The following is an 18,683-nucleotide window of genomic DNA, read 5'->3' as shown; positions in this document are numbered from 1 at the left end:
CCCCCCAAAGCTTATTTACACAAAGGGCTTATGAAAAATGTTTCCTCCATTTTCTAGTCAGTGGCAAATAAATAAATAAATAAATAAAAATGTTGCCTTTATGACACTTTCCAGTTTCTCTTCCCAAAAGATAGCCATTTCTATTCACGGGGCTGCTGTTTATACCCTGCATGCATTATGGTAGTTTAGCTCACAGCACAGAAAGGTTGTCACATTACTGTGCAAATGATATGCAGTTATTGAAGGAACACTTTCAAACAACAGAGTAAACCGAATGAGGCTTAAGCTCAGCAAAAATAAAGAGGAATGCAATGTAAAAGCAGAGGAGGCGCCGATAAATTATATCCCGCCAAACATTTTCCGCCTGAAGCAAAACAATAGTTGTTGCAGAAGAGAACTTACATGGGTCGGACTTGGAGAAAGTGTCTCTGTCCAAAAGATTCCTGCAAGAGAGGAAACCAACACAGAAATATATAAGCCTGCAAAAAGATGTGGGAAACCATATTTACACACAAATATATTAAAAGGACCTCCTACGTGCCTTTTAATTACGACTTTACAAGAACACTTGGTTGACATAAACCACATCTGCCCTTGAGATTTCATATCCAAGTGTGCAGACCAATAAGCACATGAAAGCCGGGCGTTAGGACAGAGAGGACCCCAAGACGTCTGCTACATACAAAACAGACAGATATGTAAAAATGAAGGTGTTGTAATTTAGATTCTTCTAGTTGATTTTTAGCTTCTGACAAAAAAATTCCCCGACAAGTTTAAACATCTTCTAACATTTGGGAAATCCAACGAAACCTAATGAAAATGCAGGGAAAGTATTTATGCTGAATATTGTTCCTCCAGGCAAGCGTTAAAATATAAATACTGAATGTAATGTAAGTCAGAGCCTGGTGGGGTTTTGATCGCTTTCCCTCCTGCTCACTGTGTGACAGCAAGAGAAATAGCAAGGTGAAATTAAAAACAATGCAAGAGGTAAATTTATTCTACACCAACTATGCTACCGGCGATTTTGTTTAAAAAAAAAACACAGCAATTGTTTCTTCATGTGGGCTTATTTTCCACTCCACTGAATACCAGGCAGGTAATGAACGAACACGTTCATGACTGGTGTTTCCCGGTTTGGGGACGTGATGTTACCACCACTCACCTGGATGTCATTTGATGCAACTGTGTTCAGGAATGAAAGCAGGAAGTACCCTGCATTTTCTGGCCCCAGACTTTAGATATTTTATGCAGAAAAAAGTGGCAATATTTTCCTTCAAGGTAAATTAGGCAACAACTCTATAAGTGTATGTGCTGGTGAGGACGTGGGATGTCATCAGTGCAGATTCATTGTTGCAATATTGGCTGCGTAAGTTTCTTTCATTGTCATTAACTTGGTTATATTACAGAATAGCAGAGACCTCCAACATTGTTGTACACTTCTAACTTTTTTTCTCAGACCTCCAAACAGGTAAGTAGCTGAAATAATAGTGTAGGTGTCATCTTTGATTCACAAGATTAAAGCTATGTGCACCAGGCAACTTGAACAATTTGAGTTTTTTTGTTGTTGTTCTTTTTTCTTTCTTTTTTTTTACTTTATCTACTTCATGTGCTTTTAAAGGCGGCAAATACAAAATTTCTGATTCATTTTGTCAAAGTGTAGGAATATGTAAATGAGAACAGCTGTTCTAGGACTTAAACTTTCATACTGTACATTTCTCTAATTAAAGGACTGTTGGTTCAACCCCCACAATATTTAGTCATTTGAGCTCATCATGGTCGCAGTTTCTCATTTTGTCCAATAAATTGTAAACTCTTGCATGCATCAATTGCTTCCACTGCTGTTTTATCACATGTCACATCATAATGATACTTGGGAATGCTGAACAGTTATTCCCTATGAAAGTAGTAGCCCTTGTTTTACTGCTTGAGTCATGACAAATTTTGCATTTCTTCACTATTTCTCCCTGAACTTTTCTCCCTCGTGCACAAGCTCAGGTGAATCTCAGCTTTCACTGATGAAACTGATGACAGCGCCCCCTTCTGACTGGAGGGCAGAAGGGGGTGCTGCGTGCTGTAGCGCGCATGCTTTGAAGCAACTGAAACACCGGAGCAGCGGTAGTTTGGAAAGTTTGTGCGGCCTCGTCATTGTTAAGCCGAAGCTAATACATTTATCTTTTCAGTACCTCAGTGCCACTGCGTCTTTTATGTTCTTCGCCCCTCTTATGGGCAAGTGAGGGTGCTAACCCCGAAGACGAGGAAATTTCTCCCCTGTGTTTTCAAACTACGGTCAGAAGACAGAGGAACGGTCAACACTATGAACAAGAAATAGATCATGTTAGAGCTAGGAATTTAGATAGATAGACAGATAATATTTAAAGTCAAGGCTATGCTGGTGATTTATTATGTACAGACAAAATGTCTCACCAGATTCAACTTCTCTGTTGGAGTGCTCAACTGCAACAAACCTTGGGAGCAGCCCCATGATCTATTGGCTCTTGCCTCAAGGCAAAAAGCTGAAAAAAAAATTCCACAAAAACAACACAAAGAGATTGATTGCGCTATACAAAGCAGTATGGTACACACTCAAAAAAAACAAGCCCCGCACCATGCAGCCATGGAAACCAGAGACAATAAAGAATGCTTTAAATGTTTTTGAAGGCAGTTGGCAGGAAACAATCATAAAAAAAAAAGAGATTCGAATAAAAGAGGCTTCTTCTGCAGACATCGCCTAACCAATGAAAGCAAAACTTTATGAGCATACCTTTTGCAACATGATCCGCTTAATCCTGAGCTGTTCTGCCTAAAAAGGATAACAATGAAGCTACTCTTTATGGAGAAAATTAATTTGGTGGTTGGTGGGCATAGAGTTAATTGTGCTCAAAATACCAGAGTGACATTTTAAATCTTCAATTGAAACTGTGATTCTTCTTCTGGCCTAATAAAACTAAATTAGATAGCGAGTAACTGCTTCATGTTGCAGTAGATATGAACCAAATTGGTTCTGTGTCTGTTGTAGTAATTTTTCTTGTGACACCAGTGCAACGTGCTTGGAAATCTTAAAAACTCTCCAATTAGTTTAACTGTGTAGTGTGATTTTAGGAGTTGTTTATTATGAGCATTCGTTCAGGTTGAGGCACGCCAGATTTTATTATTTGGGAAAATAATACATGCTTTCTGATGTTCAAATTAACATGATAGAGCTGCACTTTCCGCTGCAGCAGCTGTTTGACTATTACCCAGTAAATGCAGCACTCAGTACTCATGCCAGAGTTTCTTACTGGAACAAACTTTGAATATTTTTTCGTTCTCAGTCACTTTGGATAAAAGCATCTACTAAATGATTAAGAAGGAAATGGACACGCAGCCAGAGCCAACAGCAGAACCGTGGTGGAGCGCTTCAGTTTGAATAAATTTTATTCCTCCCTTCATTTTTTGTCTCTTTTTAAATTGTTTTGTACATAGGTACCAGGGTAAAAAAAAAAAAAAAATTAGTCGTCCCAATTAATAAGGCCATATTCTCATGTAAAAGCACACTGCAGGCAGAAGCTTCACAGCATGAAACTGCTCGATAATCAATCATTTCACCTAACATTTTAACTAGAGACATTTCCCTCATGGTACAGTAATCTTGTTTCCATGTATAATAATGCAAAATCACACACATATGAGTTTTGGTCCTGGTAATTGCTTGTGAGCAGTGGGCAATAAATAAACTAAATGCACAGTAGCTGGAAAAAAAAATAAAAAATCCCTGTCCCTTTAGGCGACGGCGGGATTTCAATGAATAAAGATGAGAGTTTGGGACTGAATCCAAGCGCGTGTAATTTTGTAACCCTGGACATAAAATCTTCTGACTAAGGGATCTACGAAAGACAGGACAGATGCAACATTGCTGGGGTGTTAGCCTTGGGCTGACCTGACAACAGTTGGAAAACTGTCAGAGTAATTATCAGTGGAGATAACAAAACTCTCCGTGATTTAATGGCTTTCAGTGGCCACCTGTTTTTGTATGGTGTCCATTAGCTCCAAACAATTACCTTTCTCTTTATCCCATCTCCCAAAGCAGAGAGTGGATCACTTAAAAAGGAGGAGAGCAGGAAAACATGACATCCAATTAGACCTTCATGCACCTATGCATGGTCACATTCAACTCCTTATTGCATGAAGCAATTATAAGTCGGCTCATTATGTAAAGCAGTACAAATTAAATCCAGCGTCTTGTTGCGCACATGGCCAGAGTGGCCATGTTTGAGCCTCACCATTGGCATTAATCTGCTCTCACTAAAGCGAGGCTGCATATTTCAAAACGTTAACTACTTCCTCTGAGGAATCCCCCATGGAATAAGAAAAGATCATTATCCTCAAAGCTACACAAGAAGTTTGCTGATGGGGAATGAGGTTCATTGAAAGTAGGACAAACGTAATTAGATACAGTAGCTTCTCGTTCCCAGCTGCATTTCATTGACAAGACTTCTTTCTTGTCATTAGCAGGACAACCTTACTTCAGGTGTCTTAATGAAAATAGTAAAGTTTTCTATTACTCCAAAATTTTACAGTGTTTGCTAAAACCGCTGAAACTCTCCTACTATTAGCTTGTGACTCGATGTGTAGCAGCTCTCTGCATAATTGCTTGTTGAATAAACAAATACTTAAAATTAATTTCACTTGAGACTAAAAAAAAAACAACAACAATATACTTTTAATGAATTCCTTGATCAGCTTGATTAGCTCTGCATGCTTCAGCTGAAGGCTGCTGGACTTCTATGGTCCTCAACGCCATTTGAAAGGCTTGTTTAATTGTAGTAGATGGATGAAGAGTTTAACGCTTAAAGCACCCTTCACATTGTTGGCACCCCTGCTGAAAATGTGCCAGAAGCCTAAAATTAAACCCACCTTAAATTACAGTTACAGATTAATTTACTGAGGAAAAAATTGCTGCAGTGAGCTTTGAAATATATTATTTTACCTCATTTTTCTTCCTCCTGTTTCCGGTGGGAAATCAAACTTGACCCCGTTTGCTAGTTGAAGTGGTTTTATGTTATTTTTTTATTGCTCCGACTGTAGATCTGAGACAGTCTACAGTCGGAGCAATAAAAAAAACTGGAAGACTTTCAAGTTCGATGTTATGCTGATTTTACTACAGCATATTGCAAGCACTTACTCATAATCTTTTGAACGTGGGTGTCATCTTGATCATTTCCCTTTTGATCCTTTAGGTTTTGCATGATTTCAACCACATTTAACAGTTTCAGGTTGTTTATGAAAATTTTTGACAAATTATCCAGAACTACATTTGTGAGGTCAAACACGAATGTTGGATAAGAAACTCTGGCTCACAGTTTCTGGTCTGTGATTTTTACCTCAATGTCCAATTGAGGTCAGGGCTCTGTTATGTTCTTCTTCACCAAACATTCGTCTTTATTGACTTTGCCTTGTGCCCTGCAGCCCAGTCATGTTGGATCAGGAAGGTACCATCTCCAAATTGTTAAATATCTCCTGGCATCTGCTAAGCCCTGATTCATCTACTGGATCACCAGACAAAGAGCTTTGATTTATCGCTCCAGAGAAAATGTCATTGCTACTTTAGAGTTCAGTGGAGACGTGCCATACGCCACTGCATCCAACACTTTGTTGAAGCCACGCTTGCATGCAGCTCTTCTTCCACAGAAGCTAATTTCATGACGCTTCCTGTTGCTCACTCTGTTGTAGCTGTTGACTCTGCAGAAAGTTGGCAACTTCTGTGCAACATCTGCTGACCCTGCTCTATTATTTTACACTGTTTGCCACTTTGTGGCTTTATTGCTGTCTTTCCCAATGTCTTCCTCTTTATTATGATGCCACAGTGAGCTGTGGCATCATAATACTGAAATCTAGTAGTGAGGAGGTTTTACAACTAGACATATGCAAAGGGAGCATCCCATCATCCTGAGCATTGACCAATAGCTGCACACCAAGGTGATGGATTTGACAGACCTGTAGAAAAGTGCATCAGGGGTTTAAATAGGTGGATTAATATTTTTGTTAAGATGTGTTTGAGTAAAACAAACAATTTCATTCTAAAAAACTACTGATGCTTCCTATAAAAATCCTAACGAAAAAGTTATATTTTTAAAAACTCATTCGCAAAAAGGGACATAAAAAATGCAAAGAATGACTGAAACTGACGTAAACATGTTGATTTTATCAAAGTCCTGCAGTCATCTTTTGATTTCATTAAAAAGTATATTTGCGCTTCAGGGAAACAGAAAGTGAGAAATCACCATTAAAAAAATCCCTTTCATGGTCTGATCAAATTAAAATGCAAATGTATAGATTTTTAAAATGTTTTAGTTACATTTAATTTATAGAAATTTATTCCATTGCTTTTGTATAAACAATAAAACCATTGGGGGGTTTTGTTCTCCGCAAAATGTTTGGGTTCAAATCAAAAGTTGGACTTCAGAGCAAAGCAGTGCTGCAGGAATAAAAGATCAATATAATTAACTGTTGTTTACAAGTCATATCCACTTTAAATAATGGCTTCTGTATTGGCTATTATGGAAGCCTATAGAGCATGCCACGACTAAATCAAGAAGGCATTATTTGAATTTGCAAAGCGTAATAGAAAATAAGTGAGTCCTCTTCAATCTTATCTGTAAGTTCTTACAGGCTTTTCTAACCGTGTCAAGATTGGTGGAGAAAACAACAACTGGGAAATGTTTCGCTGACATCAACTCCGATGGAATCAAATAATTGGAAATTCATTCACCCTCTTAAACAAAGAGAACAAATTACTTCTCTTTAGGAGAGTGACAGTAAATGCTGCTTTATATGGTTTTTCAATTACGCTCACGCTTATTGCAGGATATTTTATTTCCATTCAAACCTGATTGGTTTTTAAACGGTAGCAAGAAGAAGAACGTGAAATGGGTGGTTTGAGGTCGACTGACTCTTCACTTACTCCCCTGCCTTAAGGCCGACTCTGTTTTCACTGAGGACACACGTTGTCTATCCATTGAAGCTTCACGAGGTCAACAGGTCAACCTTTTTGTCTTATGCACCCTGAAGCAGTCCTTACAGGTCAACGTTAAAAAAAAAAGCAAACAGTGGCTGCATACGCTCTTGGGGAATCTGACCAACCCCTTTAGAAGTAATAAAAATCTTCTAAAGATTTTTAAATAGGAAAAACTTCTTATTTTTCTCATGGGATGAAAATCTACAAATATCTGACATCAAAGCTAAATTATCAGGGGAACATCTGATAAACTCTGATGTATGGCTGTGTTTGATGACTGGAAATCATTTTTGGTTGTCTCACAATCCCAAATACCCACAATTGTGTCACGTCCGAATTCAGATTAATGCTGTATTTTTGTGAAGCACAAAATTGGAGCCTTCGTCAAATTTCAAACCCGTTCTGCCCCTTTCCATTAGCAGAACACCAATAACTTTCACTGGGAAGGAGCCAGGTGTCTTATTCTACTTCTCCATCTGTTAAATTATTCAGATTTAACCAGGGATCTCTGTGAGCTGGCGGTTCTTGCAGCAGCAGAGCGCTCCCAGGGCAGCCATCTCACCGGCAGTGACAGAAACTCCGTCATAAACCTGCTGTTCTGCTAGTTATAATAAATGAGTATGCACATACACTGTGACTTCTCAGTTTCAGACTGGGTTTTGGTGTGGAACTCATGTCCGACCCAAGAATAATATTACTGCTAATTACACGGAGACAGGTCTGGGTTTGTGGAGGGAAAGCCGAAGGAAAAGCTCTCTGGTTTGATATGGGTGTTATATCCCTGGTGCAGGGCTCTGCACAGAGTCTTCTTTGCATTCAAAGCCATTTCCTCTCATCTTTTAGTTCCCTCTGAACAAATGACGGTACATTGTGTGGACAATCATGGTACCAATGATGCGCGACACATTTTTTGACACATTTGAAACATTTTTCATGGCCTAAAATTATACCAATCCAGATGTAAATTGTGCTAAATATGAAAACAGCTTTGTTTTTGCACCATGTAATTAATAATTCATATTTGAAACTAACAGAAATTTGATTTTCCCTATTATGTGTGAAGCCATCAGAGACATGCTTTAATTGAAATCTCTTTCCAGGTGCACAGCCCAGGGGACAAAGTCATCATCTCTTAAAGTGTTTGTTTCCGACGGAGCCATGATGAATTCGTAGCCTTCACCATGTCATTTTTAACGTGTGAATACTTTCAAACAGTCACTGAAAGGAGGAGAAAACAATGAGAGAAACCACATATGGCTAACTTTTTTTTCTCCTTCCAGCAAAAAGGCACAACAAGCTTTTTAATAAAGTTGTGGCTTTAAAACAGAGGGGAGCTTCCAACACACCTTTCATATGGTTTAGACTTCAGTGAGACGCTACATGAAGTGCGAAACTCGTGTTTTCTCCAGCTGTATGCAGCACAGAGTAATGCAGCTGTGCCCTTCCCCACCAGCAGGAAAAGGGCTGCTGTCTTTTTCCTTCGCTTACAAGTGCAATGACTTGGGCTGTTTGGAAATGTTTCAAGCTGTGAAAGTTTGAAAACTAAAAGAGGTAAATCAACCCAACTTACAGGGATAGCACTGTTTTAAAGCTAAGGTTGGCATGCTCTGAGAGTCATGTCTTTGGAGCAGCTTGGAGGCAGACAGTCCAACCAATTAACCAGCTGAAATCAGTGTGCTCTTCACTGGAGCGGCCAAATGGAACCATATTCTGTGCCAGAAGCAATTAAAGACAACTAAAATTTTAGTGATGGTATATTTTGAATGAAAATTAAAATAATGACAAACAAATGTCACACAAAACATTTTCCTAACTGTAAAATGAACTTCTTTGAGCTTTACGTCATGTTATGATATTCCCTTGTCAAAAACATAATTGGAGTGTTGCTTTGTTTCTTTCATGCGTTAATCTCCCATGGCAACCATCAAGGGGTGCCTAAATGCTTGCTTTCACCAAGCACCGCCTTTTCCACAAAGCTCCTCCTCAGAGCCACAGTCTCCAAGTCAAGCTTTCGCTTCACAGAGCAGCCCTCCCTCATGATTCCCTCACTCGGCTCCTTCAGACTAGCCAGCAACAATCAGTAAGGACCTGGCGGAAATGTGTGTCTGCTGAGCTTATCATACAAACTACTTATCAGTGAAATGCTGGTAAAAAAAAAAAATGTTGTAATGACTTTATGAAGGAGTTTCAGAAAGAGCAAGAACTTCTTAAAGAGACAGAGGCCCAATTTTGAGGTGTTAAATTCCAAAGTCAAATTTATTTTAAGTCATGTTTGATGTATGAAAACATTTTTATGAAAACTGAAGGTAACAGTTACATTACAACAATATTAGATTTTTTTTTTTTACTTTAAAGTTCTGTGGAAATGCTGATACAATTTAATCAAGATATTCCTAAAACACGATTATGAAACCAGTTGAAAGAATTGAAGCTAATTCTTGAATACTACAGCTCAACAAATGGCCACTTTAAATCAAGTCCAACATATTTTTCAGGAATCTCCATGTTGCAAAAAAACTTCCATGCAGATTTGTATGTTTTGAGAGACTAAGACTTGACATTCTGCCCAACATGACATCTGTGCATAGGTAGTTTTTTTTTTTTTTTTATCTCATCAGTCTGAAATGTTTTTACAGTTTTCCCATCCATAATTAATAATGGGACCAAAAGAGTGACAGGTGAGTGTTGACCTGTCTAGAGAAGTGACAGAGTGTCCTGGCCAAATTTGACCACTACATGTCACTGCAGCTTTCAAAACTCAGGATGCCAGTTTGCATCTTCCAAAGAAAAAAAAATGAAAATAAGTAAAAAAAACAAAAAAAGTTTGAGACGAGCCTAAAATCAGCATAAGCATCCAACATGTAGAAATCCCTACTAATATTGCAGGTTTTTGTGATGTTAAAAAAGCCTCAAGTCATTCAAAAATTATTTCCACTTTAATATAAAACTTAAACAGATCTAACTGATCATATGAGTGTACATACTCTTAAACTAATTGTTGAAGCATCTATTGTTTCATCTGTCAAATTTATGTCTAGCTGGAGAAATTCAAAACTTTTCTGCTCATGGATTCAATGTTTTGGTTTCTGATACCTTATTTTGTCACAGTTTTGGGACAAAAGCGGACACATATTTCGAACTTCATAATTTTAGATTCCAAGACAAAAAGTAGCCGTGCATGATGCTGCCACCACCATACTTCACTGCGGACGCATGATGCTGCCACCACCATACTTCACTGCGGACATGGTGTTCCACACTACTGTGAAAACAATATAAGTATTTGTGCACATAAATATTCCTTCTGTTTTCTTTCTCAAAATTCTAAACTTTCTGCAAATACATATATATACATGTACATAATTTTATTTCCAACAAAGTTTCCACATTTCTACTTTACATCTGTAGGCTGAGTGCTTGAAAGTGAAGGCAAATTCCTTGTTTGTGCACAATCTATGTCAGTAAAGCTGGTTTTAATTCTGATTCTGGTTGTTATATGATGCTTAGTCATATCTTGTGTCAAACAATAGTTTTTGAGTAAAATGCAACACTATGTATTTTGTTTACAGTTACAACTAAGTAAGGAGTAATGCTTTCCTCTATAGTATTTAAATGATTTTCTTGACTTTTTGATCTGCAGAGAAGCGGTTTTGCAAGAAATGTATAAAAGATTTGTATAAAAGTCAAAAAGAGAAAGGAAAGGCACACATTATTCACATTTCTACAACCCCAGTTTCCAAAACGACTCTAAAATGACCAGAAGACCACATTTTGGAAAAACAAATCTGATGTGGTGCATTGCTTCAAGAATCATTTCACATTATTCTATAACCTCCAGTCACTCCCTGAAAGATATGCACAATTCTCCCCACAGCGAAAACAAAATGTAGCTGTTTATAGGTCCACTCTGTAGACACATGTCCATCCACTGGGACAAAAAATTTCCCTTTTGGCTACATGTCCACTCAAATGTATCAAACAGAGCTCTCCAATCTGACAAAGCTTGTTTTGGCCTCCAGCTAAGATTGTCAACCAGTAAAAGACCTTCAGCATATGCAACAGTGTGTCGAAACCTGACTAAACTGGCTGCTACTGCTTGTGCAAATCTGCCACCAGCCCCTGACACATACATCTTTGAACAGACTCTGCTGACCCTTTGGCCGTCTTGAAAACAGTGACAAATTCAGGCTTGATGTCTCCGAGCAACATGGGGGATATTTGATCTCTTACTCAATGCACCGACTTATACATTTATCCGCCTTTCACATAAACTTCCTTTAAATGTGATGGACAACAAGAGGAGTGGTTCAAACCTCTGTCCTGTCAATCCATCATTGTGCTTCCACAGCCTACACATGTGCTGCCATGTGTCCCGGACGAGAAGATATTAATAACCCTGACACCCCCAGAAACGCAGCGTCTGGGATCCAAACTCATTTTCACCGTGTCATGAGTGGATGTATAATTATACGCTTCGCTGGCCTCCGAGACCCGCCTGTTTAAATCATAACGCTCCCGAAATTGGAAAAAAAAAAAAAAAGAATAGCTGCTTTTTGACACTGATGTGTCTCACAGGAACTGATCCTCCTAACAGATGTGTCAAAGGATTCACAAACACAACCGGCCCTATAGAATAAAACCCGAGCGTTTGCCCCAGGTCAGTCAGAAAATTTAAACTTCTCTCTTTCTTCAAGAGGGCTCATTAATATTTTATACTCTTGCACAATCCAAACTAGTTTAACTCCAACTGTCTGTCTGCCGGGGGGAAATAAAAGGGATTTTGAACCAGAAAAAAAAAAAAAAACAGCTCACGGGGGACGACCGAGACCGGATAAGAGCAGCAATCGTTATCCTCAAAAACACCATAACTCCAGCACAGTTAAAATTTTTATCAGCGCACTCAGATAAAGGATTCATTTATCACACGGCGTACAGCGCCTTGCAAATGTATTAATACTCTTTGAACTTTTTCCCCATTTTGTTGCAGTACAGCCACATACAAAGTGGTGCTTGATTGTTAAATGTGAATGAAACGATTCTCAAAATGATTTAAAACTAAACATCTGAGAAATGTGCCCTAAATGTTCCCCTAAAATAAATCCAGCACAACCATTTGTGTTTAGATACCACCTAATAGGCAAATAAAGACAAATAAACAACACATGTGGGTAATGTGGTCTTACTACACATCCAGCTCCTCCTCCATTTTGGTTCTCTGGACTCACACCGCTGCATGTCTCTGGTGTCTTCCTGCCTCCACACACCTGACTTTTATTAATGGGTGATTGCCATGCTTCTGGAACACCGAATGGCACACTGAGGAGGCAACACATTCGTTTCATTCAGATGTGCTCGTGCAGGGAAACGTCTAAAACATGAAGGACAGCGAGTCCTGAGGTCCAGGATCGAAAGCCACTGCGTTAGAGAACATTAGTGAACAAACAGCATCATTAGGACCCAAGGAGCACTTTATCTCTGACAAAAGGAAGGTCAGAGATAAAACTTTGGAGAAGTTTTGGAGCACATTATAAAACAACATGTCTAGCTTTGGATCACAAGGGCATCAACCAAAACTGGGCAAGGAAAAGAGAAGAAGTCACAGAATAGTGGCAAGATAAAAAGGCACTGACTGTTGACAGAAAGCCAAAATAATTCCTGTTGGCAGGTGTGGGGGGGATCCAGCAAGCATGGCCAAGAATGTGCTCTAAATGCAAATCCCAATAAAATACTTTGCAGCTGCAACTGTAACATGCCAAAAATGTGAGAAGATTTGCAAGGAAACTACGATTTTCAAACAGCATGTCATAGTTTGAGCAGCGATACCACACATCCTAATTGTCCTGGTGATTTCATTATAGCTCGGGCCATCTCTGCAACAGGAATTGCTTTAGGTGGAGAGCCTCAAGCTTTCATTAGATACCAGGAAGCAGCAATCAGTGGGCCCCATGTGCCTGTGGAGCTCTCCTGTATCAGGACACAGGCATTCATGTGAACTCTTTGTGTGCCTCAGCAGGTAATAAATCCCTCAGGAGCGCCGGCTGGCTCGGCAGAGTTAATGCAGATCCGAACCTCATCTTTGGAATGCAGCGATTTGACGCAATGCCACACTAACCAATCTTTTTTTGCACAAATTGAATGGCTGAAGGTAACTCCGGCGATGCGCCAGAGATCAAGACGTGGCATCTTCATCTCTGTGAAATTGGAAATGGCGGGGGTCGCTGATGAAGTTTCATGTTCGTGATTTCAGGTGGGAGGCTGAGCTGAAGCTGCTGTGTCTTTCAGCAGTAAACTGGTTGTGTGTTTAAAACACCCTTAGGGGGACAGAAGGAAAAAGGTGTCAGGCTGTGGCCTTGGTGCTTGGTCGTTTTGTTGCATTGAAACAAATGATTACGCGTCATTCCCAAACTTCTTATTGAATTACTAATATATTTTCTTCCCTTAATGTGTAAAAAAATGAGACAATCTACCATCCTCACCTAGCGCTGTTGTTTATACAAAGAGTTTTCAAGCTCATTGCTCTGATTCCTTTCCTCCAGTCTGCTCACTATAAAAGTTTAAATTTTCAATCATCAGAAGGATGTACATGTGTGCGTCATCTAGCCAGCCAAAGTGAGGCAGAGGAGGAAATGTCTTCCTTAATTGAAACTCTGGCACCGTTTTTGTAACATTCATAGCTAAAAGGCTGCTTCACAGTGGAGCAGCAGAGCTAAAGCAAAGCCTCAGTTTCCCTGAAGCCATTGTACATGGGAACTCTGAGACCGTCTGGCGGGCTGAGATAGAGACAGGCCGCATCCTTCAATCGAGTCGGACCCACATTTACCGCTTTGTTCATAAACATGAAGTGGCAAACCACATGGAGAACTTATTTTAAAAAAAAAAAAATCATTAAAGCTGCTTAAATGCTAACAAACGAACACATTCCTTAGTGCCACTTTAGAAGTGAGGTCAGGTGCCAAGGGGCCGCCGGCCCAAACCCGATAAACTGGATCCACTGCTGAGGCAGGCGTAGGAAGAGGGGCCACTTGAGTGTGAAGAGTCGCTGGAGTGTCGTTCTCCCAGCTTTGATGCCGACACTCGAGGTACGGCTCACTGGCTGACCTGCGAGCAAAACCAATCAGAGGCATAGATGGGGAACAATGTGCTATCATAGCGATATGCGCTTGTTTTGAGAAGCGTCTGTCTGTTTCGGCTCCTCTAGTTTGTCAGGAGGGTACGAGTGGGGGGGACTGGATTTGCTGCAATATCGGCAGAGGGTTATAAGAACGCCTGGAGGGCAGCGCGGTACGGTTCAATTCCATGTGCTCTGCAATCTCAGAGCTTTCAGGCTTACTAAATCAATTACACAGGGTTGTGGAGCCTGTTCCTCTCTCACACGTAATACCCATAATGCCCATTGTTTCTCTATGCTTCCCGGGGAAGACGGAACACAGACTTCCTGCAAAGTTGATGGCTGCATACTTCATCTGTTCAGCTCTTCAGCTGTCTTCACAAATCTGGATCCTTGATGCCGACGTACGAGGATGGACTGTAGCGATCAGCGCAAGTCACAAAGAACACATGAGACTTTAAGTCTTTGTCTTCAGCAGACGGTGTTTCAAGACCCAGCAAAAGAAGGACTTGTTTTTTTCCTCTCTATCACACTGTGTCCAGGAGGGAAGTGGTTTGGATCGGAAGGAAATTGCTGAATGCGAAACAGTGGAGCCTCAGGCCAACGGCGCAGCTCCTGGTTTATAGTCGGAGTGGGAGAAACACGGCCATCTAAAGCCTTATGACACACCAAAAACCAGGAGCTTCAGGAGATGCACAATGCTTTGGTTGTATAATGTTTCTAACAAAAGTCTCTTAAAAGATAAAAAATCAGGTGGAATTAATGTCAGAAACAACTAATTGTTTTATTGAGATCTAAAAATGGCATCCTATTTATTTTACCTTTCTCAGTAATCAATGAAGGCACCTTTCTTGACATTACTGCAATCATCCCCTTCTTCTAATCACTGATAAAAGCCTTTGCTTGTTTCCATTGAATTATTTGGACAATTTATGTTTGGGGAGGAGCTCCAGTCTTTTAAAGGCCTCCTTGCCATCACCCTCATGTTTAGATCTCTTCACACATTTCTACAAAGATTTTCATACACCCTTGGCTACTCTAAAGCATTAATATTTATTCTTCTAGCCAAAATAAACCTTCTACAACTGAGAGATTAATTTTGGTTTGGTATGGGGAAGAGACTAATCAAATTCCAGATATCCAGGTTATTAGTCCTCCAGGCACCTGAAACTTTTTACAGGAATACATTTTATAATCAGGTAAAAAAATATATAAGGAATTCCTAACCGGCTTTACAGATTTAAAGATTTATTTTTTATACATCTGATTTGAACGAAGCAATCTTTTCTTTGCCTGAGTGAATAATATACAAACAGAGAGAGAGTCAAATAATTCATGCTTTGTGTTTGGTAGATGAATCCCTCGCCTGTGGCTGTTCCTCCTTCATTTACATAGCAGTAACACTACGCGCAGTAAGGAGATTCAGAGAGCGGAACATTGTGGATCAGAGCTAAATGACGCACAACTGTAGAAACATTGCAGAGCCAAATAGTTTTATTATTCCTTGTAAGACATTAGTTCACTTTTGCACATTGTTCAGTCGTCGAGTCAAACCTCTGCACCTGCAGCCCCACCCTACCCAAGTGACACTTAGCGGGATTTTTCATTTTCTTCCACGACTGCTCAAATGAATCTTTTTTTTTTTTTGTCTTCATTTTATGAGGGTAAAATGGCTGACGCATCTTTGACGTCTTTGTAGCAATCTGCTTTGGCATTGTCTCAGAGGGGGAAACCTCTCAGGTCTGCTCATTAAACTCAAGAATGGCTGGTTTTTGCGCGCTTGGCACGCGCGCCGCAGCAACGCACAAGGTAACGTAATTAAACTAACGGTGGATGAAACAGAGACCCGGTGTATCATCCGAATGTTTTTTTTTTTTTTTTGATAAACTACAAAAACAATGAATAAAAGTTTAGTGGTAAGGATTTGCATGGTTTCACTAAATCAAATCCAAATCTGATTTAAGCGCCATTATTTAGTGCTAATGTTACTTTTCTGTATGCGCATTATGGCGTTGTTTTCTGACGTCGTTGTTATCCTAAATGGTTTTGTGTTGAATTCCTTTCTGTTGCTCTTTTTAGTACGTTTTCATTAAACTGTGAAACACACGCAGTAGTTTCAACAATAAACTGTTTATTACACCAGGTAGGGATTCGGTCCAGTGTATTGTAACCATAACGCGTGGCGGCTTTCCAAAGCGCACGAGCACGAACAGCACCACCGGAGCTCACCTGCAGGACACTGTGATCTCCACTTTGGTGGCAGGGATGCTCCCACTCATTGGGTCGAAGTCACAGACCGTCGCCGTGGCCTCCACCTTGTCCATTACGTCCCCCTCCATGCGTGCGGGAGACCCGGGCCAGCTCCTGTGGCCGTGTGAGTGAGTTCCGCTGGACCCGGAGAGCCGAGGGCGGAGAACCGGAGCGCGGCAGCCGAGGGAGCAGGAGCGAGCGCGGTCCAGACAAACCTCCTGGATGCGGTCCGCCGGACGGGCAACAGCATGGAAAGTTTAATTAAGGCGGCGGTGGGAGCGGCTGCGAGGCGACTGGCTTAAACGCAACGTGGGGTTCAAATGCCAGGACCCATCAGTTCAAACTCTGCAGAATGAGCTCCTTCTGCCCGAGACCGAGGCGCTTTGAAAAGTAAACGCAGTGAACTCCACCCCTCCTGCCTGCATTCTCCAGCTGTAGCCTACATGCAGAGCTTTGGCTGACACTGATTTATGGCGAACTGATCGTAATTTTGCTCTAAATTAAGTTGGATGAGCCTCTAAGAGAAAATCAATTTTTAAAAAAAAGGATTGTCTGAATCTCCTTGCAGTTCAGAACAGATGAATATTTTTCAATCAGCTTTTAGATTTTTCCTTAGAATAAACCCACCTTCAGTGAGTTAATACCTCCCTTCAAAAAAAAAATAAAAATAAAAATCTGAAAATCGCTCAGAAGATAACCGGTCCATCAACAAACCAGCTCCCAAAATGAAGTGAGAGGTTGCGTGGTGCTGTTTCAGCATCTGGACAGTTCCTCAGACCGCTGCAGCTCCACGATCAGCTCTCCTTTATCTCGCCAGTTTCCCCGACTATAAGTACCCTGAAGGGGCGAGAAAGATTTCCACCCGCCACCAGAGTAATTCAGATTTAAGCCAAATGTGCTAATGCGCATAAAGCGAGAAAAGCTTCGATTAAAAAGTTGCTGATGACTGACAGAGAGAACACCTTTGGAGCGTCACACTGAATAAGTTCTTCCCTCCAATGTCAATCATACAGGTATCAGCAGAGGATAAAACGGAGGTTTGGAAAACGATGCTGATTCATATCAATAGACTGTAATGTGAGATATACGAGAAGTGACAGAAACGTCACAGCCACATCATGACTTTGCACCAGCAGCCTTTGGCATCCTCCACAAGAACGATGAACCACAAAGCATCAGTGCAAACGAAGCTGGTTCTTCGCAAAGAGTCGTAACTCTGTATGTTAATGAAATAAGTGGAAGGAAGAACTTCTGTGAAAAAGAGGGACAGGTCAGAGGAGAGACTGAACGAGTTGTGAGGCAAAGCGCTTTCTGGAGATTGACAGAGATTCTCCAAACCTGATCGGCTGGAGTCGAAGCTTCCAGATCCTCCACATAGAAACATCCAGAACATGAGCCAGAACTTTCATAATATGTGTGTTTAAGTTTTCCTCAACAAGAGACAACACAAGAGGATTCTTATCTGTGAAAAGAAAAATATAAAGTTGTTTGTTTTGTTGTTGTTTTTTGTTTTGTTTTAATTCAATGATCAGGATATTTTAAAGCACTTCCTGTTTCCCTCTACTAACAAACATAAGGAAAATTCATTTTCCAGCAGGTCTGGGCACGAGCGAACCAAATGCTGGTTCAATGAGTTAGTCGACTAGTAAATAAAAATGAACCCCACAGAGAACCTAGAGAACATGCAGCCGAGAGCCGCAGCTGAATCAATATTTCAATATTCTGAGAAATCTTAAAGTAGCTGTAAATGCTTCAGATTTATCACTCCATTTTTCAATGACATAACACAACTGCAGTATTTCAAATCAAAGTAAAATCACTTTTTGATCAATTTAAGATGCAATGACTGGTATGTTTATCTACCTCAAAGAGAAAAATCCAAGCAGCAGCGTCTCACGACCGTGAGTCAAATAGACACAGATGCTTCAGTTTTGTCACATGTGGAAGTTTCATATAGACAAACGCCCACAAAGGTCACATAAAAATACACATGCAGCCTGAGAAGCTGTATGTGATCCGTGCCACAGGCTATCCATCGAGCATTATGGGAAATCTGACTCAGACTGAGACTGACATGGCGGAGAGTGGTGCGTATTTCGGACCAACGGAGCACCGATTTATTATTATTCATGTTGGCTCTGTAATTAAGCCTGGTGGTGGCCCTTGGCTGGTTGACTCTGAGCTCCCATCAGCGTACTGCTCCTCGCTGCCTGCTGAGCTGCTCTCCTTCATTCCCACCCGCAGCCACCCTGCTTCCTATAGCTGTGGAAGAAGTGTAATTACAGCTGCATGAACCCTTTCGGTAGGTACAGTGCATGAGTGTGTGTGTGT

The 18,683-nt window shown here is 40.5% G+C and overlaps 1 protein-coding gene across 2 annotated transcripts in view; it reads right to left on the bottom strand.

Annotated features, from left to right (window-relative positions):
• The window catches only part of LOC103129672 (copine-5-like), an 86,171-nt gene extending 68,732 nt beyond the window's left edge, over positions 1 to 17,439 (bottom strand). For both annotated transcript variants that reach the window (XM_007540844.2, XM_007540845.2), the window contains exons 1-2: positions 16,332 to 17,439; positions 403 to 443 (exon numbers count right to left, since the gene is read on the bottom strand). In XM_007540844.2, coding sequence (XP_007540906.1) covers positions 403 to 443; positions 16,332 to 16,441 — 151 coding nt within the window. In that variant the 5' untranslated portion in view covers positions 16,442 to 17,439. The remainder of the gene's footprint in view (positions 1 to 402; positions 444 to 16,331) is intronic.
• Positions 17,440 to 18,683: the final 1,244 nt, after the last annotated feature.

The sequence above is a fragment of the Poecilia formosa genome, unplaced genomic scaffold (genome assembly GCF_000485575.1).
Source record: "Poecilia formosa unplaced genomic scaffold, Poecilia_formosa-5.1.2 Scaffold566, whole genome shotgun sequence".
NCBI classification, from domain to species: domain Eukaryota; kingdom Metazoa; phylum Chordata; class Actinopteri; order Cyprinodontiformes; family Poeciliidae; genus Poecilia; species Poecilia formosa.
This window is presented reverse-complemented; position numbering and strand designations above follow the sequence as displayed.